Source organism: Chenopodium quinoa, unplaced genomic scaffold (genome assembly GCF_001683475.1).
Source record: "Chenopodium quinoa cultivar QQ74 unplaced genomic scaffold, ASM168347v1, whole genome shotgun sequence".
In the NCBI taxonomy this organism is placed as follows: domain Eukaryota; kingdom Viridiplantae; phylum Streptophyta; class Magnoliopsida; order Caryophyllales; family Amaranthaceae; genus Chenopodium; species Chenopodium quinoa.
In genome coordinates this window covers 547,693-567,096 of record NW_018743791.1, presented here as the reverse complement: position 1 = coordinate 567,096, position 19,404 = coordinate 547,693, and the positions used below count along the sequence as shown (strand labels likewise).

Here is a 19,404-nt window from a genome sequence, read left to right as displayed (position 1 = left end):
TTGAGTCATGTAATGCCAGTTGGAACCATATATGACCATTAATTGATGTCATAAATGTCCGTGGTAGGCTTGAGTTCACAAAATCGGCGCAAGTTGCGAATTGGTAAATTGATCGTTTAAAGGAAAATTGGATGGTTCCACCCACCCAATTGGACTCCCGGAGGGTATTAGGGACCATGTAAAACATCTCAGAAATTTTTATTTCTGGGCGAAAAAAAGTCAAAAAATTCCAACATTGAAGGCTATCTACCCTTTTTGAGGAATTTTTGAAGTTACAAGGCCCAGTGGCGAAAAATGTTGAGACCCTAAGGGATACATTTTAGGGTCATATAATGCTGTTTGGAACCATATATGACCATTAAATGATCTCATAAATGTCCGTGGTAGGCTTGAGTTCACAAAATCGGTGCAAGTTGCAAATTGGTAAATTGACCGTTTCAAGGCAAATTGGATGATTCCACCCTCCATTTGGACTCCCCGAGGGTATTAGGGACCATGGTAAACATCTCGGCAATTTTTTATTTCCGAAAGAAAAAAGTCAAAAAAAATCCCAAAATTGAAGGCTATTATCCATGCTTTTTGAGGAATTTTTGAAGTTACGGGGCCCGGTGGCGAAAAGTGTTGAGACCCTAGGAGATATATCTTAGGGTCATATAATACCGTTTGGAACCATATATGACCATTAAATGAAGTCATAAATTTCCGTGGTAGGCTTGAGTTCACAAAATCGGTGCAAGTTGCGAATTGGTAAATTGACCGTTTTAAGGCAAATTGGATGGTTCCACCCACCCAATTGGACTCCTAGTGGATAATAGGGACCATGGTAAACATCTCGTGACTTTTTATTTTCGGGCGAAAAAATTCAAAAAATTCCAAAATTGAAGGCTATTATCCAAGCTTTTTGAGGAATTTTTGAGGTTACGGGTCCCGGTGGCAAAAAGTGTTGAGACCCTACCAGATACATCTTAGGGTCATATAATGTCGTTTGGAACCATATATGACCATTAAATTATGTCATAAATGTCCGTGGTAGGCTTGAGTTCACAAATTCAGTGTAGGTTGCGAATTGGTATATTGACCGTTTTAAGGAAAACTGGATGGTTTCACCCACCCAATTGGAGTCCCGGTGGGTATAAGGGACCATGGTAAACATCTTGGCAATTTTAATTTCCGGGCGAAAAAAAGTCTAAAAATTTTAAAATTGAAGGTTATTATCCACGCTTTTTGAGGAATTTTTTAGGTTACGGGGCTAGGTGGAGAAAAGTGTTGAGACCCTAGGGTATACATCTTAGGGTCATATAATGTCGTTTGAACCATATATGACCATTATATGATGTCTAAAAAGTCCAAGGTAGGCTTGAGTTCACAAGATCGGTGCAAGTTGCGAATTGGTAAATTGAATGTTTTAAGGCAAATTGGATGGTTCCACCCACCTAATTGGACTCCCGGAGGGTATTAGAGGGTACAAAATATTGAGATTCAATCCCATGTCCCAACATAGCAACCATAGGACCTTTTATAAAAATAACTCAAAATCAATACTTCCTATTTACGAATTACTATTATTCTATATACATACATTTGGATTTGGATTTCATTTTTTTAATCAATTCAAATTACATATCTCGCATTTGGATCAAATACTTTGTTTCACATTGGGTTGAATTTTAGTCAGAATGAATCACAATTATTGGTGGAAACTAAATATCGTGCACATGTGTCTATGATCTAAAATACGACAAGTTGCAATCACCAAGATCAGATAATATTTTCCTTAAAAAAAAAAAAAAAAAAAAAAAAAAAAAAAAAAAAAAAAAAAGATAATGTTATTTCGTAGGATTGTGTCACTTGCTAATTTTGATTTGTGTTATTGTACGCAATACAACACTCCAAGAAGTTTGTGGTTAAACACAGTCTCTCTCCTAAGGTCCTAGCGCATAAGAAGCAGTATATATACAAAATATACTCGTGGATCTCCTGCTCACTTTCTCTCTCCTCAAAATCTCTGTTTTTGTACCTTCATTATTCAATTTCTTCCGGATTCTATCAATCTTAATTTTAATTCTGTCAGATCTCTGCAAATTATTCTCATGCTCAAACTAAACTATTTCTTCCGATTAAATTGCGGCGTAATTCAGGTTTTGTTTTCCCCCTTTTAATTAACCCTTAATTGATTAATTGATCGCAAATTAGAAGTTCTAGTTTCCTTTTTTAGTATTTCTATGAATAGAAATTTTTCATACCTTTCTTCATTGCGTTGATTTTGCATATTCTTAACTTTCTTTTGGGTGTTCGTAAAGTGATTCTCAGGAAAATTTGCAAAAAACTATTCATATTGATTTGATTGCAAAAAAATTAACTTTGTTTTTTGTTTGTATTAGAATTTTTTTGGTATTAATTGCTTTATAGTTTGGGGAAAATCTTGTTGAAGTAGCTGTGAATTTGAGTTTGAAGATGAGGGAAATTACATGCTTTTAGTTGAGATTTTTAAGAAATGTAAACAGAGTGTAAATAATGATTTGGTCAGTTTTTGCACAATCAACATTGGTTTTTGGAGTGTGAAAACAAGTGTATTTGCAATATTCGTGTTTATTTAATGCAAGAATGTCTGGAATTTGAATGGAATCTTAGTATGATTTGATATATTATTGACTGGTTGTAGTTAGGTATTTGTATATCATTTTCAATATTTGCATTGACAGAAGAGAGATTGACTTCATTTGTTGACAATTGATTTAATTGATGGTAGACTTTAGCCATGGACACCGTAACACCTAGTCGTCTGTGTCTCCGGGTGCACGAGCCTAGGTGATGTGGAACAATTTAGGGACGAATATATGGATTGGACTCATTCGCGTATTCCTTGGATTGTTGCCACATTATCTAAAGTCTATAGGTTCTGTATCTTCCCTAGCAATGGCCTCTTTAGTTTTATACACAATCTAGGATTTTAGGGACGAATACAAGGGTTGGACTCCTTTGTGTTTTCCTTGGATTGTTGCAACAGTATAGGATCTGTGTCTCCCTTAGCAATGGCCTCTGTAGTTTTTTCCTCAATTTAGGGACAAATCTTTGGTTTTGTAGCTGAGTCAACCTTTTCTATTGTGTTCACTCTTAGAGATTAACGAATACCCTTTTTTTCTGTATGAAGGCCTCGTACTTTTTATGGTTATGAATTGACTTGCTCAGCTTAATGGGTGGTATATTCAGCCTGAACAGTTCCAGTGAGTGTAAACGGCTGGACTATGAGGATACAAGTAGAGGCTCTTGCAAGCGGCTAAGGGTAACAAGGTGCTTTGAGCATAGCACAAGACTAATTCCTTCTCTTCCAAATGAACTATCACTCCAGATTCTTGCCAGAGTGCCTAGAGCTTACTATTTGCAACTGAAGTTGGTTTCTCGGACTTGGAAAGAAGCTTTATCTACTTCTGAAATATATGATTTAAGAAGAGAGTTTACAATAACCGAGGAGTGGCTTTTCATACTGTCTCGTGTTGAAGATAACTTATCATGGTATGCATTGGATCCTGTTTCTCAGAAATGGCAAAGGTTGCCCCCAATGCCTCGTAACTTAACCCATGATGAATCTCGTAGAGGCTTGGCTATTCAAGTGTGGAACTCTTTGGGATCAAAATTGAAAATAGCAGAAGCGATAAGAGGGTGGCTTGGTGGAGGTGATCCACTGGACAAACTTCCTTTCTGTGGCTGTTCAATTGCGGCTGTGAATGGTTGTCTCTATGTAGTTGGGGGACTTTCGAGGACCTCAGCTTTAAGGTGTGTCCGACGCTATGATCCTATTCTAAATACCTGGAATGAAGTGAGTCCCATGTTAACTGGTAGAGCTTATAGTAAGACAGGAGTCATTAACAACAAACTCTACGTTGTTGGAGGGGTTAGCCGATACAGAGGTGGGTTAACTCCTTTGCAGTGTGCCGAAGTGTTTGACCCTGAGACAGATCAGTGGTCTGAGGTTCCCAGCATGCCATTCGCTAAGGCTCAGGTCATGCCTACTGCTTTTTTAGCTGATCTTCTCAAGCCAATAGCAACAGGATTGACAACATACAAGAATAAGCTTTATGTGCCTCAAAGTTTGTACTGCTGGCCTTTCTTTGTTGATGCTGGTGGCGAAATATACGACCCAGAAACTAATTCATGGATTGAAATGCCTATTGGAATGGGCGAGGGTTGGCCTGCTAAGCAGGCAGGAACCAAATTGAGTGTTGTAGTTGATGATGAGTTATACGCTTTGGATCTGTCAGGCTCTTTGGATAATGCTAAGATTAAAGTATATGATCACCAAGATGATTCTTGGAAAGTTATATCTGAAGAAGTTCCTATGACTCATGATCAAACTGATGCTGAATCTCCATATTTACTTGCTGGTTTCCTTGGAAAGCTTCATGTGATCATTAAAGATGCCAATTCTGATATTGCAGTTTTGCAAGCTGCTACGGGACCCTTGGCACAACCCGCACAGTTGAATTCATTGTCTAGCAGATGCTCTTTAACTGAAAGCTCTGTTGCATCGTCTCCGTCAGAAGTTACCTGGAAAGTCATTGCATCAATGAGAACTGGGCCTTCTGAGTTGGTTAGCTGTCAAATTCTCAGAATCTGATTCTTGATGTTGTTATCATTGGCTTATTGCTCGAATCTGATTAGACCTGCAGTTGATATAATCGCCCAGTTTTTGGCGCTAGCGTTAGATGGAAGAACGTGATGCATCTTTTCACTCGTCGCTCATTCTAGGCGTCCTGCCCCAAGGGAAGGCTAAAAGTGATTGGAGCTCAGAGGTTACCATATGAATAATTGCGCATGGGTACAAGTTTGTGCTGATAAGAACATGTAATAATAACTAATAAGTACTTGTGCATTTTTCTTTGACGCTATTGTTGGCTGTTTGGTTAGCGTCAATTGTAGATATACATAATACGATTAATACCACGTCCTACACTCCTACTCTGTCTACTCCACTCTTAATTCATTTTTTTTTTTTCTTTTCTATTTGGAGATTATTCCAGTACAGTATACCTCTCTGATACATAACATTAGTTCCAAACATATACGAGAGTATAATCATAAAAAAACACAAACAAATAAACCAATATTATAAATGGCTCTTCTTATGTTTTCGTGTTGCTACTGTCAATAGACTTAAATGTCATGTAAGCCCAAGCAAGACACATGGTTTGAGCTTGGGTGGTTGAAGCTTCTGGTCCTTTCCATGTTTTTCTAGCACAGCCCCAAGAGTCATGCCTTATGCCAAAAAGAATATCATGGGAAGACATTAATCTCAAACGTTTAAAAGGTAACATAAACCAAAAGATGATACACCTTTGTAAGGCTTCGTAAATTAACAATTAAAAGGCTAAACGAGAACCAGTGAACATCTCCTTCAGAATAAAAAATTAAAAATTCAAACACCTACAAAACTAATACCACCAGAACAATCAATAGAATACCATGATGATTGGCGGTTTAGCACTAGCGGCTAGGGCTATTCAAACAAAAAACAAAACCAAAAAAAAAATTACACAATTATTTTGCTCTTATAAGGGATGATCCTTTATTCTCTCCATTTGCTAGGATTAGATTGAATCAAGATTCAAGAATTCATGAAGGGAAATCAAATTCAGGATTGGAGGACTATAGGTACATAGCTTCACTTGTAATTGCACTCAGCCATGCCGAATTTCCACCAGAAATCACGATCTGAATAAGTTAGCTTCTGCCAAATCCAGAGCATGTATCAAAGTGCCCCAAAGAGTGGGACAATACCTGATTACATATTTACATAAAACAAGTTTGCTTCATTGCTAGATATAATAGCCACTAGCACGTGAACCTTAATGCTTCAACTGCTAAAAAAGCTAAGCATTTGTGGAGGGTCATTCATACCAGTTAGCATTTAGAAAATCCAAGATCTTGACAGGTATTCAGCTTTTCTGCGGAATGGCCTGCAAGCAGGTTTATGCCAATGGCTTCATAACCTCTGAACTTATAACTCGAGCTGCTTTTGGTTTTTACTGTCCGCAAGGCCCACCAGGAAATCAGTAAATATGTGTTCATATCCCGGCATTTTTCCATAACCTGATAGATGGAATTGCCAATTTCACAATTAGAATGAATTGTATCCCAGGTTAAGTAAAATGATCAATCTTGAAGTTTTGCACTTGGTGCTTACTGGGAAGAGAGGGTGGTTCAGGCATATATCAACATTCAAGATAGATGAAGAAACTAACCAGGGAAGTAATTTATGTCGATTACATAGAATAGATCTCTTTTCCCATGCTCACGGATAATATCAATATTGAACAGCTGAAGCCCCTGAAAAATACAGCAAGGGTCAGAAGCAGAGGTATGTCTAGAGACAACATGCTATAAAAAGGCGGACACAATGAACAACAGGGAATTACCATTCGGCGGCGAAGTTCCCCAACAAGTCTCTCAAGCATCGGTCTTGGAGGAAGCTCTGAAACAAACAAAATACAGTGCAATCCTGTCAGACGTAAAACACTCAAATAGAGGCTTTCCATACTTTGAAAAATACAAACTCTCCTTACACCCAACAAAAGATTGTTCAGGACAAAATATATTGTTACCCCCTCCAACCTCAACACCACCAACAGGAAAGAGGCTATTGAAGACAAATAAGTACCGAGTAATTCACTTTAAAATGAGTCAGCAGTTAAGTGACTAATTTCGCATCAATAAAAAATAAGACAACAAATAATTTGACCACAACAGCTCCTCTCGTGGAGAACTATTTTAAATGACAAAAGGTTTCCATGAAATCCACAATATAACCCACATCCAGCATTCCAGCATGTCATAAGCAGTGTGATTATCATATCATTTTCTTTGTCAGTCATTTGTCATTTCAGACACTGGGAAAGCTATATGAGCCAGCAGTAGCACAATTGGCCTCAGAACTCTAATTTTCCTTAGTTGGTGTATGGTAACATAGTCTTACCAGCAATACCAGGCTCTAGATCTGCCTCATCAGCACTTGCTGCAGCACATGAAACCCTTGGAAACTGGAAAACCCCAGCATACTTTGAGAGCTCTCTCTTGCAGACATCTGGTAAAGAGAATCGCCTTACAACTTTTATAGCATTCCCAACAACATAGACTTTAAACATGACACCACCTGCATTGAAACAAAAGAAGTGATTGATATCTTTGGTTACCTACAGACGAACTAGGAAGGGCAGGGAAAAAAGACATACGGAGTACTATGTTAATATATCAAAATAACTTACCATGGTTAACAAACTCCTGAAGAATCAATGGAGGCTCAAGATTCGATAGAGAGACATTATCATAAGCAAGGAATAGCTCGTGTGACTTTGCACTTCCATCCACAAACAATGGTTTCGACACTGCAATACAATCCAAAAGCCCAAGTTCAATTCACTGAACAAATACCAACATACCAAGGACACGAGAATCTTGAAGCCATTCCAAAGTTAATGTTGCATTCTATTTTCTATATCCATAAACATTTCTGTCTTCCAACATGGAAACTAAACCAAGAAAAATAAATTGCTAGCCAAATGCCAAGGTTCTTTTGCAACTGACAAAGCAAACCTGTTCAATGCACGTAGGGGCAACCAGGCAACTATGCAAGCATCTAAATATTTTTCATTATCACAAAATGTAAACAATCATATATACCACCATTGTTTTATACACCATTCAAGAACCAAGACTCATTGTCATTCATGCATCATCAACGTTCTCATGCTTTACAATTATAAGCCTTTCAAACAACCAACACTCGAGAGAGCACTAGATGCCAACACTACATTATAAAATAGAAACACAATAATCCAAATATGCATGATATAGGTGTACTACAATTTAAACAGTTCGCACATCCTGTGGGCAATGATAGAACCACTATGTTCGCATCTGAGGCTCTCTACCATTAAAAAAAGCAGTACAAACTACAACTATTGATTTACAATGGACAGAAACAGAGCACAGGATGCATACCTAATGGGAGTTTCAATCCAGCTTTAGCAACCTCGGCAGGAATCAACGTAGGATCTTTCTCGATAACCAGCTGTTTAGGCACACATACCCTGCCTAACGGATATAAAATAATAGATAATACATCAGGTCAACACGATAAACATCTATAACACCAGAAGACAAATGAGATCACGGAACGAGAATCCAAATAAGTAAGCCAACTTTTTGAAAAAATTAAACTTGAGAAGTACAAGAATATTTCCAACCAATAGAGAAATATAAGGAAAATGGAGAAAGTATTGTTCTCCTTATAAATATTAATAAGATCTTATTAAAATCAGATAAATGTCAGCACTCAGCAACATGTAACAGTGTTTACCATAAGAATCAGCCAAGCCCAAAGCAGCTACATCTTCAAGCATGGACTGTCTATTTCTCACACATTGTATCGCATAAGGAGGATCAAGAACCATTACATCTGGATGCTTGAGTCTGTAATCCTTCAAAATGAAATTGGACAGGGAAAATGGTAAGATTGAAGTTCAACATTCTGTGGTAAAGCTTCACTTGAAAGGCATATAACTCAGTAAACACCTTAGTACATGAGACAAATACAATGACCAAGATAGCAATTTGTGTCTAGATTTAGTTTTCTATTTATTTATTATATTCATTCCTTTGTAGAAGTAGTATCTTGAAAGCTAGTGTTTGTCAAACTGTCAAAGAGAGATATAATAACAAGTATTGAAAAACTTTCTAATGCATTCAGTCTTCATAACTGTGGCAACCTCAGTATTACAAAATTGGTATTTTTCAGGTGTTGCACATCATATCGACACAGTTGCAATGTGACATGATAGACTAAAAATTCTCAACTTCCTTATCAGAATGGGTTTATAAAAAAAATTCTTAGATATTACGTACAGTTATAGAACTTTAAACAGCATATCAAGATAATCTGTAAAGAAAAAGACTTCAAACATTCGTAGTGACTTAAGTGTGGCCCAAAGTTTTCTTATAGGTGAATTTCAAGAATATAAACAGTAATACACTTAACTTGAGCTTCGAGTTACAATGGCTAATGCAGATATGACAGCTTATGACACACAGTGTGATTTTAAATACAACTTATGGAAAAAAAAATTCACACAACAGCATGTTGAATTACTTTACATAACGGACATAATGTAACAAAAAGGTCATTAATTTATTTCACCTTCCAGACTATCTCATCCATTGCTCAAACCCATGCATAGTGCAAACACCAAAAACTGACACCACATACAATCATTAACAACTTTACTTTCTTCACTTCATGCAAGCAGAGTTTCCTCTTTAACTTAGAATTGCAGAAACACATTTAATAAAAGAGCAAAGATAAAAGGAAATCTCTGTGAAATCAGTTACCTAGAGAAAGATAAAATATAATATAAACTCAGCATTAGCCAGTGACTAAAAGCATTCATGGCTTAAGGCTCCGCTCACCCAACCCTCCCTCCCCCACCACCAAAAGCAACATTATAATCAGAGCTCTAATCCCTAAAATTGGGTAGCTCTTATGCGTAAAATGACAGTGTATCAATAGTACGTGTAAGATATTCTTACTTGATTAGAAGTATAAAAATTAAGTTTTACGGGACAAAGTGAATTACTCTCGACGACCTTAAGATTAACTATGCACTTCATACATTAGAGCACAGAGCCACTGCTCAAGAAGCTCCATAATGGTGAAAGAGAGAGGAGAGCACAATGGGGTGGGGAAGAGATAGAGGAAGAGGCATTGGAAGAGATAAAAGGAGGAGTGAGAAAAGAAAAGGAGGAACCAAACACCTCCCATGAGGTACTGATTCTAGGAAATCCATGGGTTTGAATTTTACCTTATATCTTACACCTAGAAGCAGGCTCGGAAAGATGTTATCCTCCTATTACTTGAAGGTACTTATTAACAAAGAAATTAAGGCACTAAGATCTAAAACTCTGCCTTCTTCTTCAACCATCAACATGAATCTCCAGCGCTTATCCTTAAGAAACAGCTACTAAACACTCCATAGCCCAATCCTTTAAAGGCCTCCCTTAGAGTATTCTAAGAACCCAATAGTCACCACTCACCTGCCTATTGCTCCACATCTTCCTAGCCAACAAATATCATATTCTCTCCTACCTATGTCAATAGCTGTCTGACCGTGATTTTTATTCAACACCATACACTTCTATTCCTCCAAATACTTAATCTAGGTAGGGGCGTAGGGCTGTATTGGTCAACTTCTCCCCAGCATCAAATTTACCAATAGGGCTGCACCTATAGTCAACTACTTATTGGGTTTTAGCTGTGATTGAAGCTCAATTCAATTCAACCTTTTTGGTAAAGATAAGCATTGATGAGGATAGCCTAAGCAATAAAGCAGATATACATTTATAAGGAGTAATAACTGAGGAGCTAGCAACTCTTATCTACTCAGTAAAACATTATAGCTGAGACAGCAATAGACATACATTAGGGACAGGCAAACAGCTCATTTTTTTTAGTTTGCTGCTCCTTATAACCTACATCAACCGTTCAATTGGCCATCAATTAAGCCAATTATGTCATATCAGCGTAATTAGAAACCAGATTTTTCCCGACACAAAACTGGATTGCAGAAAATAAAAGGTTCCAAGTTACCAAGACCAGAACCAACAGCATACTCAGACAAAAACTAGTCATATCAGCATATACAGTTCAAGGCAGTGGTACCCCAAGAATGGATTCAGCAATGCAGTATTTTTTTAGCAGCCAGACCTAATAACTCCTGGATAAGTTATCCAGATTGACGCAGAAAATCAACCCTCACTTGTCTGAACTCTTCAATGACCAAGCATAAATATCTTGTGATGGTTCATGATGTACAGAGCATGATTCTGCAAATTATGTCAGGCAACAATAAGTTTTAACTAACATAGGAACATATGTCACTTATATGTTCCACCAATCAATGTCATATGAGATCCAAACTATCCAAAAGAACATAATTGTTATATAACAAGCTGAAAACCACCCAGAATAATCAGATATATCAGGAAGCACAACATCATAAGAAGTGACACGTGAGATGATTATCAGCATTGCTAGATATGTTATCTTAAAGAATGACTTACTTCAAGAAGTTGGCTCCATTCATTGCTCAGTAGCTGTAAGAAACAAAAGATTAATCAGAGAGAGTGATATGCAGCTAAAGCTAAAGCAAAAGCAAATAGAAGAATTAGCTCGTATTAAGCATGAATGAATTTACAAAAGATAATATTGATCATGTTTGATGATAAAAAAGACAATTTTTGGGAAACATTGCTACCGGAAATACCCCGGAAATACTATACTAAAAGCCTACAACTCACCCCTTCAGCCCGCTAGAAAACAAAATTGTATATTTTTTCAAACTAAACAAGTAATAACATTTGCCAAAGCTTAGATTTTGACCTCTTTGTTATATGAAATGTCTACGAATAAAACTCAACAAAGCCAATGAATTGAAGAACACTGTGGATAAAGAAAGATATCCTTCAAACAAAAGCCTAAGTATTGAAAAGTGCACTGTGTTGGAAACTTGGAATACAAAAGGACACTAGTAATTTTAAAAAATAATAATCACAAATATAAGAATGCAAAGTCAAGTATCAAAATATATAGACTGACCTTGTGCAAAACAATGTCAAATGGACCTTGCTCTGCCAATGGCCGGTGTTGGTCAATGGGAACAAATATAATCCCCTTGTCTCTGCATCAAAACAAGCTACATTTAAATTGATTCTAGAAAATACAAATGATACCAAATTTTTGCATATTGGCTTCTTTTTCACCAAACAACAATTGACATCACATACTCATTACAAAGAGCTTGGATAAGACACAAAATTAGACAAATATAGAAAGAAAATTAAACAGCTGTTAAATCATTGATTGTATCTTTTGAACACGAAATGCCGAAAACTTCACTATATAAATCCATGAGGCAATGCAATCAACTGTAAAACACTACTTATCATCAAATACTTCCAATAGTGTTTTGTGTACAGTAACAAACTAGTCCATTGGTACAGTAAAAGAATGGATAAGAATACTTCGTATTCTTACTATATCAACAGTATTATTAGACAAGTTAGGTAATTTAGGTACCATAAACTCAAAAATTCTCAAAATCATTGACTCCGACTTAGTCTTATTAGGGCGGGAGCATATATGCCATGGAATATTCAACATAATACTTATTAAAAGCAATTTCATTACTATGCAATATTTATCTTACACAAGCTTCCAAAATAATATCTGATCCTCATGATTGCAAGCAGACAACAATGGCGGTTAAACAAACTGACAAAATAAAAATTCAATAATCTGAAATTTGATCGAATGAAACAAAAAGAAATGCGTAGTTATATACCTAGCAATGAGTTCAAACTTAGGTTGCAAGAAACTCTGCTTCTTCTTCGTCGTTAACGCATAACCAACAACAACTTGCTGAGAAAACCCTAAATTAATCGAATTTGAAACCGAATTCATTTCTTCACCACTTTCTCTCTCCTCTTCATACTCAAATTCTTTGATCTCTCCGTCTAACCTCATACCCGGCGAACAATCAAAAGCCAAAAACAAATCCAAATTCCGTCAAACAAACACCAAATTCAAGCTGAAATTCGAGGTATTACACAATCAAAAATGGCGAAAACTCAATTTCTCAACAGTGATCGAAATTTCTGCAAAGTATCAGTCAACGATGATTACTTTCTCTCTCTAAAAATCCTTCACTTTTTCTCTCTCTAGGATAATTTTCCTGTTAATAGCGTGTGGAAAATGCATAAAAAAGCGAAGAATTACGAAGAAAAAGAGGCGAATATTCTGAAATTTGCAGAATTTGTGAGGATGAAGAAGATGAAGGAGGAGAGAGAAGGAGAAAATTGGGGAAATGAAGAGAATTTAAGTATCAAATTCAGCAAAGAGCTTTGGAATGTTCCATTGGTCTATATTATTAGTGGATTTTTTATTTATTTTTTTTTACTTGGTTGTCCTTCATTGTTCTTATCTACTTGTACTAGATTTTTTTTTTCCCCTTTGTTTTAATTTGGTGAAGTATTTGATCTCTTGTGAAAATTATCTCTTGCCACTTGTGAAAAGTATGATGCAATTTGCACGAGGCTAATGTCAATAGAGACATTTGTATTTTTGTACTAACCCAAGGATATAATGAAATGGTAGTACACATCAGACATATAAGACGTCGGTCGATTTTAAAAGTAGGGACTTGTTATTTATCGCCCGCAAATCTCTACATAAAGCCCACATTTTATAATTTTTTGACAAATTTGCCCTTTTTATAATTTTAACGGAAGATAAATTTTTCGCACTAAAAAAATGTGGAGCAGCACCGGATCGCCGAGGATCACCGGAGAATCGCCGTCGTCATCGGAAAACGAGGTTCGTAACGCATCGTAAGGACGAAATGGTGGCTGGCGCCTAGCCAAAAGGCCATGCCGTGGTTGTGGCGCCTAGCCAGGACGCCGCCACCGTGGTCACGGCGCCTGGTGGAGAAGCCTCGACCATAGTAGTGGCGCGTGGCCAGGACGCCGCAGCCACGGCCAAGGCGCCTGGCCACCACGCCGCCACCATGGCGGCGGCGTCCTGACCAGGCGCCCCGGCCGTGGCTCCGGCGTCCTGGCCAGGCGCTAGTAGAGTAGTAGGGGAATATTTTTTTTTTTTTTTTTTTTTTATTTTATTTTTTAATTTAATCCCCTTTTTTTTTTTTTTTTTTTTGTTAATTTAATCTTAATGTAATTATATTTATACGTTATATGTTATTGTTACAGGATTATGGTGGAGACGGAAATGATTACAGTGGGATTTTTGTACATGATGGCCTGTTCGAAGATGCTCAACAAGCGATTGATTGGGCAAAACAGGTTGCAATTAGATCAGGCTTTTGTTTAGTAGTAGCAACTCATAAATCTCAACGGGATGGTAGAATGGATCGCATTTTGAGATGCGACCGTTATCGCAAAAGAGAAGAACGAGATTTCAGTAAAGCGATTCGGTTTGACTCAAAGCGGAAAGGTTGTGGGTGTCAATTCCGAGTTAAGGTTCGACAACATCAAAGGCGTGACGGTTGGGAAGTGAAGGGTTACGGCAAATGGGGATATCACAACCATGAGCTGATAGCATACAAAGTGGGGCATCGGCAGTTAAGCGGCCTAAGTCCAGCTGCGAAACTAGTTGTAAAAGAAATGAGTGATGCTCAAGTGAAGCCCGCTAAAATATTAGCGTCTGTGTTAGAGAAATTCCCCGAAGACCAGCCAAACCGAAGACACATCTACAACGTCAGACAGAAATTGAGGTTTGAACGGTCAGAGGGAAGGAACCCTATACAGCAGCTTCTGCACCAGGCACAAGCACGTGGTTACCTTTACTGGTTTGAATCTGACGAAGACACATCGGAGGTAACTTATTTGTTCCTTGTCCATCCTGATTGTGCTGATATGATTTCGTCTTGGCCATCTGTGATTTTGATCGATTCAACGTACAAGACAAACAAGTACAAGTTCCCACTGGTTGAGATGGTTGGGATGGCTCCAACGAACCAGAACTTTCTGATTGGTTATGCAGTCATGAAGGATGAGACGGCTGCGAGTTACCGTTGGGTGTTGGAAAAGTTGAGAAACTACATCGGCCCAAATGTACAGCCATCGGCCATCGTAAGTGATTGTGAGGGAGGTCTTTTTGCCCCTATAGCGGAGCTGTTTCCGGAGTCGAGCCATTTACTGTGCACATGGCACATCAACAACTGCGTGAAAGTCAAAGCCTACAACCTTTTCAACAAGAACTTAGATTCAGCAGAGAGATTGGTAAATGGTAAGGGGCGGAAGATCCTGCAAGCTACCACGGAGGCAGAGTACGATCGAGCCTTGGAAAACTTAAAGGATGCGTACAAGTGGTGCCCGCCAATCGTAGACTATGTGATGCATCAGTGGGTACCTCAGAGGGAAAAGTTTGTCAAATATTGGACGAACCAAGTTCTTCATTTTGGGAACACTACGACATGCAGAGTCGAGAGCGCTCATAGAGCTTTGAAGGACTGGATTGATTCTTCCACGGCTGCTCTGGATACACTGTTCGAGAGAATAAACAAGGCTATTGATACTCAGAGGAACGGCATCAAGAACTATCTCGAGGACTCCAGACGACGACATGGCATGTTGTATGGCCATTTCATATTTAAGATTCTCCACGGTCGTGTGTCACACCACTGTTTGGGGTTGATTCTGAGCGAGTATACCAGGATGAGGGAGTTGGGCGATGAAGTGGCTATTCGGTGCGGATGTGCTATATCAATGACTCATGGATTACCTTGTGCATGCACCATTCACCGCGTAATTACGCAAGACAGGGCGTCGTTACATGTCGATCAGGTTCATCCATTCTGGCGGACGCTCGTTATCGGAGAGCATGCTGTTCCGCATACGGTTCACCGTGAACAGGAGGAGTTGGAGCAGTTTCAGATGATGTTTGACCAAGTGTCCTCCAGTCACCCTTCGATCATTCGTAGTGCTACACACATACTTCATGACATGTTCAATACATCGTGTTTGGATACCGAGGAACCGGAAGGGGTCGAGCGACCTAGGGGTCGACAACCACGGCGGAACAAGAGTGCGTTTGAGTACATTCGCGGTCGTGGCCGTGGCCGTGGCCGTGGTCGTACATCCTCATCAAGTGGCAGCCAATCATCGTCGTCGGTGAATATGCCCGGCACCGGTAAGACATTCGACTTCAATTTCTTTTGTTGACTGTTTGATTAGTTTACTGTTGACTTGTTTATTGTGTTTATTGATGTGTGTAACAGGGAGAATGGACATTGAACATTTTCCATATAAGGACAGGATCCCTAATATCATGATGCCATTCTTGGACGGGTGGAATGATGTCATTGCAGATGGTAACTGCGGATTTCGGGTTGTGGCGGATGTGTTTCAAATGGGTGAAGACAACTACGGTTTAGTGCGGCAGTTGATGTACAGTGAAATCGCATCAAACCGAGATGTGTATGGCCATGTGTACGGCGAGGACTTGGATAGGTCTCTGCAGCGTATCCGGTGGGGAGGGGGACCTTGCGGTCAAAATCATTGGTTCGATGCGCCACTTGATCTCTTTGCCGTTGCAAACATCTACAAGTGTGCAGTCATGCATTTCGGCCTTGGTTTACATAGTCGAGCCTATTATCCATGTACAACGGTTCTGCCCTGGTGTTCGCGCGAGACCGTCACCAGACCGGTAAGGGACGTTGCTATTGGATTTCTTGGGCCGTCATACAGACATTTTATCCGATTAGACATGTCACCCGATTTTCCGGTCCCAAATATCATACCGAAGTGGTATGAAATTCGTAGAGCAAGCGTGGAGGGTTGGGATGCTTTGTACCATGCTCGCGTGCAACAGTGGAACAATTTAATTGCCATGTAGTTTTTGTTGATGTACACCTACCTTTTACTATGAGGCCTTGTATTGTCAATACTATGTCATTTCTATGTGTTCATTTTTAAAAGATAATGTTTCATTTTAAAAACTAACAACAATAATTTCAAATATTACAAACTAAAATGATAATATTGAATTTTAAAAACTAAGAACAATAATTTCAAATATTACAAACTAAAAAGATAATGTCTAATTTCAAATATCAGTAATCCCTCTGTGACGCCCACTGCCACTGCTCAAGGGTCCGTTCCAAATCGTCAATAACAGCTCTGCCTGATGCACTCGTCATGCAGTCCCTTTCCTCAAAAAGTCGGTGTCCCAACTGCATAATCTTGCCCATCCACTACACAAAACAAAAAACATGAAACGACGTATTATACATATATATATTAAAATAAGAGAACAACAAATAAAAGATGAGACGTACCGCATAAGAGGCAGTGGCAGGTGGCACATCGTCATCATCTGCGTCGTCGATGTCTTTGATCAACCTCGGGTGCGAGTGCCGGATGTACCATTCCATGTAGTGCTGGTCACACATGGCAGTCACCCCACTTGGCGGCCGCTGCAGCTCCGCCGTCCATAGGCGGGCAACCATCGGAAACTGCTCCCACATGGATATCATGTTTGACGGCCATTGGACGACGTACTCCTTCGACGACGCAGATCGTACCGCCTTACTGGTCGAAACGCAGGAAAATACTCGTATATCCAGGTCTGTAACAACGTCAGACATCCAGTGATACCTGCTGCATCAGCCCGGCTCGAGAATCCTAACTGGCGATACAGATACGCCAGCGTAGCCGACCCCCAAGAAAACTGGCCTACTCTGTCGGGCTCACACGCGTCAACTATGTCGCGTGGCCTGAGCTTGTTCCCGCTCTTATCCGGAAACAAGGTACACCCGAGAAGAAGAAAAACATATGCAGCCAGCTGTGTGTCCTGCGTCCTACGTGCCGTAGGGTGCAAACATCGCTGCAAGACGGCTGCGATCTTAACGCCGCCGTGATCCCACACACCAAGTGCCGATGTGTACAGCGCAGCCCTATCCACCGCCAACAGCTCCGCTAGTAAATCTGCCTGATCCGCATCAGTGACGACAGATGCTCGGTTTCCCTCCACGGGAATCCCAAGGATGGCCTCGACGTCATGCAACATGATCGTCATCTCACCGAACGGAAGGTGGAACGAGTTCGTATCCGGCTGCCATCGCTCAACGAAAGCCGTGATCAGCGTCCAGTCAATCCTATCGTGCATGGTGGCAGGAAGGTGACTCACTCTAGTGGCCCTCAATCGCCCGACCATCTCGCTCTCCTCCGGCCAAGCATCAGCCCAGCTACACAAAAACCTACAAGTCTTTTCCCGGGTTTGGCATTTCAAAATGCCTGTATCCAAAGCCCTCTCCTGGTCCTCCCAAATACGGGTAGCGATGTGTCCTAAAAAGCTAGGAATCACACTCCCGTCTATAGGTCCCCCGGCCACCTCACCCCTCACCATCCAAGAATCATTAACGGCCCTCGACCGTTTTCTGCTACCCGCAGACACAGTGGACGCAGATGATGTGCCAGATCTACTAACAAACCTACCATCTCGACCCTTACGCACATCTACCCTATGCGTCTCATACGTATCATCAAGTCTCTGACTGAATGGACCGTAATCATCATATGGTCCACTCTGATCGTCGACATCCTCATCTGCATCATCCTCGTCCTCGACCTCCTCCTCCTCGACCTCCTCCTCCTCCTCCTCATCATCATCATCATCATCTTGATCGTCCGCAGAACAGTGCACCCGTTCTCTGCGGGCCGAGGCCGAAATACCACGGGATCTAACGTGTCTGGGCCCCGAGCTCTCCATTGAGTAGATCGTACTCCTCACGACGTCAATACTCTTCCCCGCACCAGGTCTAAATTGCGATGCCTAACTCCAAGTAAATAACGAAACATAATAACGAAAACAAATTAAAAAAAGTCGAAAATAAACACAAAAGCAAATAAACAAGTCACGGAAATAAAATTATAAACATAAAAAATATAAAATTAAAACAAATAAAAAAACAAAATTTAAAAAAAAAAAGATAAAAAAAAAAGGGAACATACAATTTAAAAAAAAGAAAAACAAATTTTTTAAAAAAAAAAAAAAAAAAAAATCGAAAATAAAATTTAAAATTAAAAAAAAACAAAAAAAATTTTTTTTTAAAAAAAAAGAACGAGGCGCCTAGGCAAGGCGCCTGTACGGTGGTGTCGGCGCCTAGCCCAGACGCCACTACCACGGCCGTGGCGCCTAGCCTCTGCGCCGCCGCCGTGGTAGTGGCGTCTGGGCTAGGCGCCGCCACCACCGTACGGGCGCCTTGCCTAGGCGCCTCCGCCGTGGTGGTGGCGTCTCGCCTTGGCGCCCCACCGTCGCCGGAGGTTTTTTTTTTAAAAAAAAATTACAAAAATTAAAAAATTTACCTTCTGGCCGGCAAACCGCCTTCCGCCCACCGCCGCTGCCGCCACTTCCTTGCCGGGCCGCCTCGACATAGCTCTAGAAATAATTTAGAGAGAGAAAGTGGAAGTAGAGAGTAGAGAGAGAAATTGTGTGTTTTTTAGTATGAGGGCAAAAGTGTCATTTCACTCTTATTTTGTGGGCTTTATGTAGGAATTTGCGGGCGATGTTTAACAGTTCACTAAAAGTAAACCCGTTATTTTTCCATTTCTTCCTAATCTACTTTGATATAGTGTCTTTTATTTGCTTCATTCTCGTTATCTTTAGCTATTGAACCAAATGTACATACAAATTCATCTATTCACAAGTGGAATAGTAGGTACGTTAGTGCATTTCTAGTTGTAGGTTATTTCTATTTCGAGGTGTCATGGAAACAAACAACAATATGATTAATTTAGCATTTAAGGGTTTTTTTTTTAAAAAAATATTAAAATATATCTTCA

General features: G+C 39.6%; 4 protein-coding genes across 6 annotated transcripts; 2 read left to right on the top strand and 2 right to left on the bottom strand.

The window, feature by feature from the left end:
* Nucleotides 1-1,858: 1,858 nt before the first annotated feature.
* On the top strand, nucleotides 1,859-5,001 carry LOC110685008 (F-box/kelch-repeat protein At1g22040-like). Its single transcript, XM_021861462.1, has 2 exons — nucleotides 1,859-2,138; nucleotides 3,152-5,001. Exon 2 carries the CDS (start codon nucleotides 3,194-3,196, stop codon nucleotides 4,613-4,615), a length of 1,422 nt encoding a protein of 473 aa, XP_021717154.1. The 5' UTR covers nucleotides 1,859-2,138; nucleotides 3,152-3,193; the 3' UTR covers nucleotides 4,616-5,001.
* Nucleotides 5,002-5,284: 283 nt separating this feature from the next.
* Nucleotides 5,285-13,006, bottom strand: LOC110685009 (inositol-tetrakisphosphate 1-kinase 3-like). Of its 3 annotated transcripts, XR_002503904.1 has the most exons (11): nucleotides 12,390-13,006; nucleotides 11,645-11,726; nucleotides 11,110-11,142; nucleotides 8,354-8,474; nucleotides 7,996-8,088; nucleotides 7,260-7,379; nucleotides 6,971-7,147; nucleotides 6,414-6,469; nucleotides 6,240-6,324; nucleotides 5,896-6,087; nucleotides 5,324-5,775 (listed from the first exon to the last, which is right to left on the bottom strand). XR_002503904.1 is itself a non-coding variant. In XM_021861464.1 (10 exons), the coding sequence occupies exons 4-10, from the start codon at nucleotides 8,445-8,447 to the stop codon at nucleotides 5,996-5,998; spliced, it is 717 nt and encodes a 238-aa protein (XP_021717156.1). In that variant the 5' UTR covers nucleotides 8,448-8,474; nucleotides 10,754-10,872; nucleotides 11,110-11,142; nucleotides 11,645-11,723; the 3' UTR covers nucleotides 5,285-5,995. The 3 variants fall into 3 exon arrangements, 2 of the variants coding, with proteins under 2 accessions (XP_021717156.1, XP_021717155.1); XM_021861464.1 differs by lacking the exon at nucleotides 12,390-13,006 and adding an exon at nucleotides 10,754-10,872 and having other exon boundaries at nucleotides 5,285-6,087; nucleotides 11,645-11,723; XM_021861463.1 differs by having other exon boundaries at nucleotides 5,324-6,087.
* A 2,343-nt stretch (nucleotides 13,007-15,349) lies between these two features.
* LOC110685007 lies at nucleotides 15,350-16,559 on the top strand. The gene is made up of 2 exons (XM_021861461.1): nucleotides 15,350-15,751; nucleotides 15,840-16,559. The coding sequence occupies exons 1-2, from the start codon at nucleotides 15,496-15,498 to the stop codon at nucleotides 16,454-16,456; spliced, it is 873 nt and encodes a 290-aa protein (XP_021717153.1). The 5' UTR covers nucleotides 15,350-15,495; the 3' UTR covers nucleotides 16,457-16,559.
* Nucleotides 16,560-16,638: 79 nt separating this feature from the next.
* LOC110684953 lies at nucleotides 16,639-17,149 on the bottom strand. Its single transcript, XM_021861399.1, has 2 exons — nucleotides 16,899-17,149; nucleotides 16,639-16,814 (listed from the first exon to the last, which is right to left on the bottom strand). The coding sequence occupies exons 1-2, from the start codon at nucleotides 17,094-17,096 to the stop codon at nucleotides 16,674-16,676; spliced, it is 339 nt and encodes a 112-aa protein (XP_021717091.1). The 5' UTR covers nucleotides 17,097-17,149; the 3' UTR covers nucleotides 16,639-16,673.
* Between the last annotated feature and the right edge of the window lie 2,255 nt (nucleotides 17,150-19,404).